General features: G+C 50.5%; 5 protein-coding genes across 5 annotated transcripts; 3 read left to right on the forward strand and 2 right to left on the reverse strand.

Annotated features, from left to right (window-relative positions):
- Window positions 1–1,932: 1,932 nt before the first annotated feature.
- gel1 (1,3-beta-glucanosyltransferase gel1) lies at window positions 1,933–3,389 on the forward strand (the record flags this gene model as incomplete). Its single annotated transcript, XM_057103296.1, has 2 exons — window positions 1,933–2,120; window positions 2,204–3,389. 2 exons carry the CDS (start codon window positions 1,933–1,935, stop codon window positions 3,387–3,389), a joined length of 1,374 nt encoding a protein of 457 aa, XP_056958253.1.
- A 260-nt stretch (window positions 3,390–3,649) lies between these two features.
- Window positions 3,650–5,546, reverse strand: N7533_006647 (aldolase; the record flags this gene model as incomplete). Its single annotated transcript, XM_057103297.1, has 2 exons — window positions 3,650–5,018; window positions 5,092–5,546. The coding sequence occupies 2 exons, from the start codon at window positions 5,544–5,546 to the stop codon at window positions 3,650–3,652; spliced, it is 1,824 nt and encodes a 607-aa protein (XP_056958254.1).
- A 435-nt stretch (window positions 5,547–5,981) lies between these two features.
- N7533_006648 (acetyl-CoA synthetase-like protein) lies at window positions 5,982–7,865 on the reverse strand (the record flags this gene model as incomplete). The annotated part of the gene is made up of 4 exons (XM_057103298.1): window positions 5,982–7,035; window positions 7,090–7,129; window positions 7,185–7,463; window positions 7,514–7,865. 4 exons carry the CDS (start codon window positions 7,863–7,865, stop codon window positions 5,982–5,984), a joined length of 1,725 nt encoding a protein of 574 aa, XP_056958255.1.
- A 311-nt stretch (window positions 7,866–8,176) lies between these two features.
- N7533_006649 (acyl-CoA carboxylase subunit beta) lies at window positions 8,177–10,027 on the forward strand (the record flags this gene model as incomplete). The annotated part of the gene is made up of 4 exons (XM_057103299.1): window positions 8,177–8,360; window positions 8,411–9,038; window positions 9,107–9,357; window positions 9,417–10,027. 4 exons carry the CDS (start codon window positions 8,177–8,179, stop codon window positions 10,025–10,027), a joined length of 1,674 nt encoding a protein of 557 aa, XP_056958256.1.
- Window positions 10,028–10,525: 498 nt separating this feature from the next.
- N7533_006650 (acetyl/propionyl/methylcrotonyl-CoA carboxylase subunit alpha) lies at window positions 10,526–12,985 on the forward strand (the record flags this gene model as incomplete). Its single annotated transcript, XM_057103300.1, has 2 exons — window positions 10,526–10,734; window positions 10,792–12,985. The coding sequence occupies 2 exons, from the start codon at window positions 10,526–10,528 to the stop codon at window positions 12,983–12,985; spliced, it is 2,403 nt and encodes an 800-aa protein (XP_056958257.1).
- Window positions 12,986–13,175: the final 190 nt, after the last annotated feature.

The raw sequence follows: 13,175 nt of genomic DNA on the forward strand, positions 1-13,175 counted from the left end.
GGACCAGTGAAGCAATCTTATGCTTTATCTGGCTTTAAAAAATTAGCCACATTTCTTACTTTAAGTTCCTATCAACGGGTGCTGGCAGTCCGTCGCCCCGCACTGGCAGAGCTTGAAGCACAACGCTCCTATTATACTAATGCTTTTTAACGGGCGGAGATGATGATAAAAATAATGTTCCATTTCTTTCATATCAGCAGGCGAGCATAGTATTAAAGATACTACTAATACTGTGTTCGAATATTTACATCCGAAAGAAGTTTGAAACTTGAAGACCTCGGAACTTCAAATTGGAAGCAATCTTTTGAAAAATAGAATACCAACCTTGGAACTTGAACATCCAAATGTAATGATGGATATCAAAGGGCTGTATTTGGGTAGATTGGAGTCTACTAGTAGGCTTTGAAACCCTTTTATCTTAGGTATCTCCCCGTCAAAAGTAATATGGGACTGTCAAGCTATACAGAATTAATACTTGGCAGTTGAAGGATCATCTACCGCCCGCCCACTACCTAGATACCTTGGAAGCAATGAGCTTGACGCGTGTGAATTGACAGATCAAGGCATAGAGTACTAGGAGAAATCTGTTCATTCTAGGCCATGAGGTAGGCTACGGTCGGAAATATCTAGGTGCATGTATACAGTACTCCGGTGGAGACAGGTGATTGCTACATCAGTCATGCGGGAGACAGATCCAATTAGCGCCAGGGTAGATTAGTCGCCGACGGGTAAAACCTGGTCTTTAAATGGCCAATAATCTACGGTTGATGTTTGGGCTGAAGCATACAATTGACCTATTGCAAGGAGCAATGCAGAGGTATTGCACATGCTCGATTTGTGCTGCCTGGCGAGTCTATGCCGGCTATGAATAGATGTTTTGGTAGCAGCCGATCATTGGCCAATTGTGTTACCCGAGGGGTCCAACAGATTTGGTCGCGCACCATAGAAGCGAGTGAGACAGGCTTGCGACAGCCACGGTGGAGCAACGCCCGGTGGAGCAAGTTAGATGCGAGGCGGCCAGCCGAAGAGAGAGTGGGTGTGATGACGGCCAGGGTAGGAGAGAGCGGAGAGCGAAAAGATGAGACACCCTGAAAAAGAGGGTTTTTTTGCTTCTCATACAGGGTCTCGATGGTGCGTTGAGGCGCAGCAGCACCATCTGCTCCTAATTCCCTCGATCGTCGGTTTGATCCCCACCGCCTGAGACTTCGCGTCTCGCTGCCAAGCCAATACCCAGCGCACATCGCCAGGGGGTATCATTTAGACATAAACACTGTACTCCATACCGCGTTGATGAGAGATGTCGATGATCAGGGATAATGGGACGGGCGAGCGAGTTCCAATTGATTGATGCCTGAAGAAGGGGGGAGGAGAGCGAACGTAAATAGACAAGGGTCTCAGCCATCAACCCACCCGACAATGCAGACCATTCCGGATGCATGACACTGATAGAGATACTGGCGTTGGCACTGGCGTTGGCACGTTGGCACTGGCACAATGGTAGAGACGTGTCTCTCATTGTGGGCATGTGTGTAGAGGCGCAGACTGGCGGGATGGTCGGGATAGGGGGTGGCCAACAGCAGATTGGGGCCAGTTTCAGGGTCAGATCCACTTTTACCCTGGGCCCCTTACGGCGATCGACCAGTGATGGTCAATGAGAGTCGGGGGATAAAGTGGGTGAGAGGGTAAAAGTGGATATGTTGTGTACTCCGTACGCCGTAGGGTCATTGGCAGTTGGTTGGAGTGTCCGGGGCCAAGAAGGGTCGAAAGGGTCTCTCCCGTCATACAAAGTACTTTCCTCCCCCCCCTTGTTGAAACTTCCCTTCTCCCACATTCTTGTCGTCCTTCGTTTTTCTAACCACTCTTTAATTCTCCTTTTCTTCCTTCCGGAATTTCATCTCACCTTAATACACTCTTTAGAACCACAACTCAAAAATGAAGACCGGCTTTATCTCTCTGGCTACTGCCCTTACTCTGGGCGCCAGCCTCGTCCAGGCTGCTCCCTCTGTTGAGAAGCGTGACACTATTACCCCTATCACCGTCAAGGGTAACGCTTTCTTCAAGGGCAGTGACCGTTTCTACATGCGTGGTGTCGACTACCAGCCTGGTGGATCCTCCAAGCTGTATGTTTCCCACAATCCAGAAATATCAGTGCAAAACAAAAACAACAACATCGATCTCCAATCTAACATTATCAATCAATTAGGTCCGACCCCATCGCTGATGCTGATGGCTGCAAGCGTGATATCAAGAAGTTCAAGGACCTTGGCCTGAACACCATCCGTGTCTACTCCGTCGACAACTCCGCCGACCACGATGAGTGCATGACCGCTCTGGCTGATGCTGGCATCTACCTTGTTCTGGATGTCAACACCCCCAAGTACTCCCTGAACCGCAAGGAACCCGCTATCTCCTACAACGATGTTTACCTGCAGTACATCTTCGCTACCGTCGACAAGTTCGCCCGTTACAAGAACACCCTCGCCTTCTTCTCCGGTAACGAGGTCATCAACGACGGTCCTTCCTCCGAGGCTGCCCCTTACGTCAAGGCCGTTACTCGTGATCTCCGTTCCTACCTGAAGGCCCAGAACCTCCGCCAGGTCCCCGTTGGTTACTCCGCCGCCGATGTCAACACCAACCGTCTCGAGATGGCCGAGTACATGAACTGTGGTACCGATGACGAGCGCTCCGACTTCTTCGCTTTCAACGACTACTCCTGGTGTGACCCCTCATCCTTCACCACCTCCGAGTGGGACCAGAAGGTTAAGAACTTCACCGGCTACGGTCTCCCCCTGTTCCTGTCCGAGTACGGCTGCAACACCAACACCCGCAAGTTCGAGGAGGTTGCTACTCTCTACTCCACCAAGATGACCGGTGTCTACTCTGGTGGTCTCGTCTACGAGTACTCCGAGGAGAGCAGCAACTACGGTCTCGTCAAGATCTCCGGCGACAAGGTTACCACTCTCAAGGACTACGACGCTCTGAAGGCTGCTTTCGACAAGACCAACAACCCCTCCGGTGACGGCCAGTACAACGCCACCGGTGGCTCCAACCCCTGCCCCAAGAAGAACGCCCCCAACTGGGCCGTCTCCGGTGACGCTCTTCCCGCCATCCCCAAGCCCGCCGAGAAGTACCTGAAGAACGGTGCCGGTAAGGGTGAGGGATTCAGCGGCTCTGGCTCCCAGAACGCCGGTACCACCTCCACTGGCACTGCCACCTCTGGCTCCGGCGAGGGTGCTGCTGCCACTGGCACTGGCGGCGCTGCTGCCACCTCTTCCGGTGCTGCCTTCGCTGTCCGCCCTGCTACCTTCGGTTTCTCCGCCGCCCCCATCGCCGTCTCCCTGGTGACTGCCATGTCGACCCTTGTCGGCGCTGGTATGATTCTTCTGTAAACCTTGCTCGACAAATTTGTCTAATTTCTTTCTAAATGTTACGCCGTTTCTGTTTCTCGCGCGGCGAATTGCATCTTCTCTATTTTGCTAGGCTCCTGCTTTGTTTGGATTTTGTTGGATGGACCTCTGACGGGGTTTCAGTGTACAGTAGGCCATAATCCGGCTACTTCTATGGAATATGATTCTTATAAAACACATACATGGTTCCATATCCAGACACCGCTCTAGTATCTGATGAGACTTTAAATTTGAATACCTTTCTAAAGCTTAGGCTTTCCTTGTTGCAGAGTATGTGCATCCCAATCCACCTTTCGCTTCAAGCCGAACTCCCTCAAACCATGTGCTCCATCAGCATCGGGTCGCATCATCTCGTCGAAGAGCATTTTGATTCCCGCGGCTTGCTTCTCACCTCCACCATCCTTCCAAGCAAGCCTAATGAGTTCCTTCGACATGCGTGACGCATTGGGCGACGCAATCTTCAACGCGTCTAACAGCGCGTCCAACCTCAAGTTCAACTGTTCTACATTTCCCACAGTATCGGTTATGATCCCCCGAGTCTTCAACTCGGACGCTTTAACTGGTCTCGCAGATAACATCACCTCTTTCGCAAACGACAGCCCATACTCTCTGATGACATATTTGGAAATCGTCGCCGGACAAAGACCCAACTTCACCTCGCTCAGAGTCATAACCGTCGAGCTTGTGGCGATACGAATATCACAAACAAAAGCCAGACCGACTCCTCCACCAAACGTCGGCCCATTTATAGCCGCAATCGTCACCTTCGGCGAAGTATCGATGGCCTCGAATAGCCCGGTTAATCTTGCATACTGCGCATCGCTAGCCGATCCACCTCGGGCAACAGGCGTACTATCCTTGCCCAGATCCATACCCGTACAAAAGAACTTGCCATTCGCCGTGACGACAATCCGAGATATGCCCGCATCGTAATTAGCGCCTGTCACAGCCTTGGTGATATCGGATATCATCGTGGTTGTCAAAGCATTGCCATTCTTCGGCCTGTTGAGAGTGATCTTGAGATTAACGCCGGAGCGATGAAGTAATAGCCCGTCCGTTTCTGAGATCAAAGTCCACTGGAGGGGCTTCCCAGGCTGCGAATTCGAAAAGGCAGTAATCTTGGTGCTGCTCTTGATCATTAAAGCCGTGCCTACTCGGCTTGAATTGGTCCTCGATAGTTGTTTTGAAATCCAAGTTCCCACCTCCGTCAACCGGGCTAAATCAACACCCGTAGAGATGCCAGCATTATCGAACATGTACACCAGATCTTCCGTCGCGACATTGCCCTTAGCACCAGGCGCAAACGGACACCCGCCCAGGCCAGAGACACTGCTGTCGAAGACAGTAAGACCACATGTGTATGCCTCCCAGACATTGGCGACGGCTTGTCCATAAGTGTCATGGAAGTGTCCAGCCAGTCTAGCGAGAGGAATGTTGTTATCCTTTAGGTAGGCGAGTAAATTGCGCACATTGGACGGGGATCCCACGCCGAGCGTATCGCCCAGACTTATCTCGTAGCAGCCTGCTTGAAGTAATTGCTGTACGCAATGCAGAACTGCGGAATGTGGCGTCGGGCCATCGAATGGATCTGCGAAGATGCAGGAGACGTAGCTGGGAGAATTAGAACTTGAACGGGCTAATTCACTGGGAAGAGCATGGCTCATGATTCTTTCAAGTGACTTACCCACGCACTGCAATCTGGGATTCACCAGCTCCGTTTGTAGCCGAGGCTAACGCAGCGACTCTCTTCGCTCTTTCAATTCCTTCCTGCACGGTACAGTTGATGTTGGCTTTGCTGAACCCCTCGGTCGCACTGACAAACACGGCGACTTCTCGGACGCCATGCTCAATGGCGATCTTGAAACCTTTCTCATTGGGAACGAGAACAGGTAATCGGAGTCGTGAATTTTGTAGTAAATTCTTCACCTTCGTATCCCGAAGTATCTCTCGACAGTCTTTCAATTGAGGAACAGCGCGGGGCGAGACAACAGATGTCAACTCAATGGTCGACAGACCCGTCTCTCGAAGGCGTCGGATCAGTTCCAACTTTGTTGGAGTTGGGACTGAATCATGTATGTTCTGTAGTCCGTCGCGTGGTCCTACTTCTACAATTCTGACCGAGGATGATTGTTGGTCCATTTCGACTGAAGTGTTTGAGATATCCGACTTCAAAGGAGCTTGTTCGCTTATTTCGAAATCATTCTTTGGAATAAGTTTGCTTTGTTTCATCGGATCGCATTTCGGTCGTGACCTCATCTGTTGTTCTCAGATGTAACGGTCCGGCGGACCGGAATGACCGGACCGACGAGCTTTGCGGGGAGTATCCGGCGCTACTAGTGATTTCTGGGGAAGTGCGGGACAACAAAGATCTTCGTTGAAGTTTGGAACCCCTAAAGTCCGAAAATGAGATCGTGGTAAAAGTGAGGTACTGGTAAGGCTTACGAAGTGAAAAAGGAGATCACCTGAGATCTACCAAGATTGACTAGGGCGGATGACCCAATCGGGAATGTTACGGTACAAGAATTATTATGTCAGGGAAAATGCTCGTAGACTCAATCATAACGAATAAAATTCCTAAAGTCTTGCTTTAACGGAGCCATTGTGAACCACATTATTTCCGATATCACAAAGGACGTGCTTTTTGATCTTGCCACTGCCGGTTTTTGGGAAGTCGGTGTCAATACCAGCATCACCAAGCCAGAAGCAGTATGAAGGGGCTTTGTGCCGGCCAAGAAGCTGCCCGACCCATTTCGCGAGTTCCTCATTCTTTGGACGGAAAGTCCCCTCGACTTCCTTCAAGAAACATCCCACCACTTCACCGTATCTTTTGTCCTTGATAGCCACAGCGCTGGCCTCGTTGACGGCAGGGTGCTGCATGAGTCTTTCCTCAATCTCTCGGGGAAAGATGTTTTCACCACCGCGAATGATGATATCCTTGATTCGACCAGTGATATGGGCATACCCCTCGTCATCGAGAATGGCTTCATCACCGGTATGCATCCACCGAATGCCCTTCTCATCTTCTTTCATAGATTCCTTGGTCTTTTCCTCATTCTTCCAGTATCCTTTTTGCAAAGCGAACCCACTCGTGCAAAGCTCACCCCGTTCTCCTCTGCGAAGCAACCTACCACTGGAATCAATGACCTTTGCAGAAGTATGCGGGATCACTCTGCCGACGGTCGTGGTCGCTTTCGATTCAGGATCGCTGAGCGACGTGATGAAGGTAACGGGACTAGTCTCCGTCATGCCATATGCGATGAGCATTTTCTCAACTCCCATTTTCGCACGGAGTTGATTCATTAGGTCCTGTGAGACTGCTGAGCCACTAGCAAGGCCGGTCCGAAGACGTCGTGGTCGCTGGCCTGTTTTTTCCATGGCTTCTAGCTCGGAAATAAACATCGTCGGGACGCCTAGGAGCACCGTGACGTCCTCTTCGACAAGTGCGTCCACGACCTTTCTCACATCGAAGAAGTCGGACGGAAATACGATGGTACTACCATGCGTGTATGAATCGAGGAAGCCTAGCACAAGGCCGAAGCAGTGAAATAGAGGCGGTGGACAGCAGAGGACATCTTCATGGGTTAATGCCATTGCATCGCCCACGAACCGAGCATTGTTGATAAGATTTCTTGTATGAGATGAGCATATAGAACCACTTTTCTGGGCCGGGGAGGAGACTCACATGTGGGTTAGCATGGCTGCTTTGGGAGAGCCAGTGGTTCCTGCGAGGTCTAGTTAGAATGGAAGGAAGAGCTACGGCGGTAAAAGTATTCATACCGGAAGTAAATTGCAAATTAAGAACATCACCAGGCCGAACCAAGGATTCTGCACGCTTGAGGACAGAGTCATTCATGAAAACAGAATGCCCATTCGAGGTGAAAGTATTGTATGTTTGCATCTCTACCCCGGCATCGCCGCCCTGGCTACCCTCAAGACAAACAACGCAGCGCAGATCGGGGAGCATGGGGTTCTTTCGACTTGACCCGCGGAGGACATCGATGTGTCCCGAAAGATTTCGAGAGCCAATCTCAGACGAAACAAAAACGAGCTTGCATGCTTCGGTCCAATCAGTAGATTGGACAATTTGAGATGTCATAATCACTTACAGCTTTTCTGAACAGCATTTCTAAGCTCGTCAGCGGTGTATGTATTGTTCAATACAACGACTGGGCATCCAATACGACCACCTGCCAGGAACACCTCGATATATTGATAGCAATTTCCTGCCATGACACCGATACAGTCACCATTTCGGAGGCCCATCTCAAGCATTGCTTTGCCGAGTATTTTGGACTGATCGGCCAACTGGCGATATGACAGTCGTACATTCTGCCACGAAAAAACCGCAGCTGTGTGATTCTCATAACGATCTGCTTGCTCATCAATCAGTGAGCCCAAGGTCTTGGACCATAGAGGCGGCTCGTTGATGCCGTGGACCAAGGCAGGGGCGGGAGTCATGATGGGCAATCAGTGATGGAATGGATTGAAGGAAAAGATTTGAAGGATAGTGGAGAGAAGACTTATTTCCGGTTCTCTATTCAAAGTGCAAACAACATGCTCTCATTAATCTTTTTGGTTCGTTTGTACTTGGTCCGTTCCGCGACCTTCAAGGCCGATTCCGGGCTCCGGACCGAACCCCGTCCAATTCCAAGTCCGCCCCCATAGTTCTTTTGTACTTGCCTTCAGCAAAGTTATGACATACCCAGAGGATTAAAACAATCCATCCTTTGAGTACTAATATCCATTCATCCAAAGGATTCCTTCCCACCATGGCGACTGGATCATCATACCCCAGCATCAGCGCCAACCTCGACCTTCGCGGAGAGCAATATCAGTCGAATAAGGCAGGCTGGATACCCATTCTTGACAAGTTCGAGGATGCTCTCAAACAAGTCTCTTTCGAAGGAAATGATGCTTCTCTTCTTCGCCATCAGCAGCGTGGCCAACTCTTACGTACGTCGTGACTCGTGTGCTGCATGCCATGTCTACTGCTGACCAGAAAGCCCGCGATCGAATTTCTCTCCTGCTAGACCAAGACTCACCTTTCCTGGAGGTTTGCGCCTTTGCTGGATACGGGAACAGTGAAGCTACCCCCGGAGGAAATATCATCGCAGGTATTGGAAATGTGTGCGGCAAGCCATGTTTCCTTCTATCACATGTGCCGACCTCCCAAGGAGGAGCATGGAACACCATGACTGGTATTGTCATCTCCCACGATCTACCAATTGACAAAGCTGACCAATACGCAGTCCTGAAGGTGAATCGCTGTTTGGAGATCGCGACTGAAAATGATCTTCCCCTCATCTCGCTCGTGCAATCTGCTGGCGTTTTCCTGCCGCAGCAACGCACCGTTTTCCACAATGGTGGCAAGCTCTTCTATGACCTTGCGAAGAGATCAGCCGCTGGAAAGCCGTCATGTGCAATCGTCTTCGGATCCTCGACTGCAGGAGGCGCTTATCACCCCGCATTGTCTGACTACACCATTTTCGTTGAAAATCAAGGCCAGGCCTTTCTCGGTGGACCGCCTTTGGTCAAGATGGCCACTGGAGAGGTTATCGAAGCCGAGGAGCTGGGAGGTGCCAAAGTTCACGCTACAATGACAGGACTGGCGGACCAAATTGCGACTGACGAGTACGTTTATCTTCGAGGGCAAATTTTGGTATTTTGGTTTTCCCCAGGTACTGACGTTGGATACCCAGGTTTGATGCTATCCAGAAGTCTCGGGAATGGGTTGCCTCGCTGCAGATGCGCGCTAAACCAACACCCGGGCTGATCGAACCGGCCGCACCGCGTTATCCAGCCGAAGACTTACTCTCCCTGGTCAACACGGACATTCGGAAGCCCTTTGACATGAGTGAAGTCTTGCTCCGTCTTGTCGATGACTCGCGTCTTTCCACATTCAAGCCCAAGTACGGACCAAATATCATCACGGCGTGGGCACACATAATGGGTACGTAAACCCCCTGATTCTAGAGCTTAAGCTCGAAGATATACTCATCCCAATTGAAGGACATCCCGTCGGTATTGTGGCAAACCAAATCTCGGTCATAAACCCCAACGAGGCTGTCAAGGCCGCAGCCTTTATAAGAATCTGCAACCAACAAAACACTCCAATCGTCTTCCTTCACAATGTTACCGGGTTCATGGTCGGAGCCAAAGCCGAGCACGCCGGAATCATCAAAATGGGTGCCCAGCTGGTATCCGCCGTCAGCTGCTCCAAGGTCCCGCATATCTCCATAATCCTAGGAGCTTCCTACGGAGCAGGCAATTATGCGATGTGCGGGAGGTCATACAAGCCGAGATTCCTGTTCACCTGGCCCACCGGGAAGTGTAGCGTGATGGGAGCTGATCAATTGGCCGGTGTCATGGAAACCGTGCAATCGAAGAGTGCCCAAGCGAAGGGAAAGACGATTTCACCAGAAAAGCTACAGAAACAGATTCAGACGTTCAGGGACACGGCACAGAGAGATGCCGAGTCCTATTCTACGAGCTCGTCGCTCATCGATGATGGTATTATCGACCCTCGGGACACTCGGGACGTGCTGGGTATGTGCTTGGAAGTGGTTTCTATTCAAGGGGTTCAAGGTGCGGAGTCGCATATGGGACTTGCGAGAATTTGAATAGCTTCAAAGGTGTAAACAGATACGGTTCAAAGATCTTTGGATTTCTAGTTCGGATAATGAAATGAAGCGAAATATTCCTTTTTTTTTTTATAAACCCCCTCCCCCCCTTCCCCCTCCAGAAAATGCCAACAGGTCTCGTAGAGTAGAGGATCAAGAAATCAACGAACCACCATACTCTGAAAATTGCAGGATATCCAACTTGAACTATTCCGGTGATTGGAGATTTGACTCCCCGAGGCCGCTTCGGAATCTCCAGCCGAGTCCGTTCGGACCGGCGTCTGCATACCTCAAACAGTCGACCAATTAAACAGCGTAAATCCACGGTCCGATGGGTCTCCCATAGCTGGCGGACCGGACTGAACCAGTAGAGGCAGGCCCACATTTCTATAGTAAGTAGTGTCCTGCAGCAACTATTATGCGCATTGTAGTCCAGCCTCGTACACATCTCCATCAACTTTGCGAGGGAGCTGCAGCACCCACCCAAAACACGACACGATGCCTGAAATCACTAACGGCAAAAGTTTGACAGATGGCGACGCATTCCCCCTTCGCAAGCCACTGTTCGTCGCACAAACTCCACTGCGAGATGATGGTCGTCCCGTGCTCCGCAAAGTCCTGATTGCGAACCGAGGCGAAATCGCCTGCCGAATCATCAAGACATGTCGCAAACTGAATATCGGCAGCATAGCTGTCTATGCTGATGAGTAAGGACATCTTGCATCCGCTTTCCACGAATACTGAAGGCTAACTTCTACATCAAGGGATGCATTGTCACGTCATGTTATAGAAGCCGACGAGGCTATCAACATTGGGAGCATCGACAAAAGAAAGGTAAACCCTTTCTTGGACATCGAACTTCTGGTACAGACGGCACTATCAGCGGGTGCTCAGGCCATTCACCCTGGTTATGGATATCTCAGCGAGAATGCCGACTTCGCGAATCGCGTCCGTGGTGCCAATCTGATCTTCATTGGACCATCCGCCAGTGCTATGTCCTCACTAGGCGACAAAAGGGCCTCGAAAGTCTTCCTGAGTGAACACGCCCCCGATGTTCCCCTGATCCCTGGATTTTCAGGCTCAAGCCAGGATGCAGATGCTCTCAAAAAAGCAGCGGAGGAGATCGGGTTCCCAATCATGGTCAAAGCTTCTGCTGGAGGAGGAGGCAAGGGGATGCGCATTGTCAGGGAGGCTGGTCAATTGAAAGATGAACTTGCGCGAGCACAATCCGAAGCCAGTCGCTCCTTCGGCTCAAGCGACTGCATCCTGGAAAAGTACATCGAGAACAGCAAGCATGTGGAGATACAGATTATGGGCGACTCGCACGGCAAGGTCGTTTCATTCTTCGACCGGGACTGCTCAGTGCAACGCCGGCACCAAAAGGTTATTGAAGAAACGCCATGCCCATTCTTGGACGATAAGACGCGACAGGAGATGAGTGATACCGCGGTTCGAATTGGCTCGTTGATCGGATATGAGAATGCGGGCACCGTTGAATTCATTTTCGACGTGTCGACAGGCAGATTCTATTTCCTGGAGGTCAACGCCCGACTGCAAGTGGAGCATCCTATCACCGAGGAGGTGACTGGCTTTGATCTGGTATCTTTGCAACTCTTCGTCGCTGCTGGTGGAAATCTCAGCACCATTCCAGCTCTAGATAACGTCACCCAACACGGCGCGTCTATCGAGTGCCGGCTGACGGCTGAAAGCCCGCAAAACAATTTCCTTCCAGAGCATGGCAAGGTGCATTTGTGGCTTCCTGCTCCTGGTGTTCTGTCTCCAGGCAGGGATGTCCGCTACGAGACAGCCATCCAGAGTGGATCAGTGGTTTCCATTTATTTTGATTCCATGATTGCCAAGCTGGTCGTTTGGGCACCCACGAGATCTCTCGCAATCGAGAAAATGCAACAGGTTCTTGCCCATACCGCTTGTGTTGGAGTGAGAACGAACCAGCTCTTCTTACAAGCCTGTCTATCGAACAAGGAGTTCCATGATCCTGCTTACACAACCTCTTTCATCCCGAACAACCTCGAGCAGCTTCTTCAACCATCCTTCCTGCCAAAGGCCACTGACATAGAGCCCGTTCTCTCTATCATGTCGAGCTTAGCTGTTCGGTATCTACCTGACCATGTACCAAAGTCTTTGCAGACAAAACCATTCCATTACGTGCGGAGACAGTTTCGAAATCAGAGGCTCGATCCTGTCAACGTACACTGTGACGTGATTACCGCAGTGGATTGGCCTTATCACAACAAGAGCAAAGAGCCCATTCCAAGTTCGCTGTGTATCTGGAAGGCTCCAAGCCCGGAGTCACCAACCGCAATGGCCGAAGCTTTTGTTTTGTCCATACCGGACGAAAAGAATTTCGAGAATGATTCGCAGTCTGCCGCCACTGAAATTTCTATGAAGTACAACCAGATCAGCCAAGAGATCCGCAGTGGGAAATATGTCAGCTCAGCTCCATACAAAGCTCGCATCGAAGCGTGGCAGCCAGCAGAAGGTAGCGCAGCTATCATAGAATCCTGGTTGTCCTCCAGAATTACTGTTTCCATCAGTGGTGTGAAGACATCTGCCTATATTTGCCTTCCGTCAGTTCGCCCGCACTCGTTTACCGGACAAGTGGATCAAAGCCAGCAGATCTTCTTCCATATCCCGGCTATTGGGACCTACGTTGAGATGAAGCGTGATACGCTACTCTCATTTGCAGGCAGTATTCGATCTATTGCCAAGTCTAAGGATGACCCTGCGCAGAAGACCGTGACGGCACCAATGCCTTGCAAGGTCCTTTCGATTCTGAAGAGTAATGGAGATTCCGTCAAGGCAGGAGACTCGGTCATGATCATCGAAAGTATGAAAATGGAAATCACCATATCGGCGGCGTCTACGGGTAATTTCGAGACGAAGTGGAAGGAGGGAGATGCCGTTGAAGATGGAAAGGTTCTTTGCACTGTTGTCTAGAATGCCGTCATAATAAATGAATTTATGTGAACTTAACTTGCTTGTGTTAGAAGTAGAAAACAGTTAATGAATTTCTCAGCTGATAATCGGCGATTTCGAAGGCAAAAACGTGCATCGTCAGTACAACCTTGGCTGATTGACAACCTCAGGTTGGCTTTGATTCAAGCTGCCGAGCACCAACCGTTTGATT

This window comes from Penicillium manginii (assembly GCF_028828005.1).
Source record: "Penicillium manginii strain IBT 31320 chromosome Unknown utg000005l:1.0-5665137.0:1.0-5668048.0, whole genome shotgun sequence".
Taxonomy (NCBI): domain Eukaryota; kingdom Fungi; phylum Ascomycota; class Eurotiomycetes; order Eurotiales; family Aspergillaceae; genus Penicillium; species Penicillium manginii.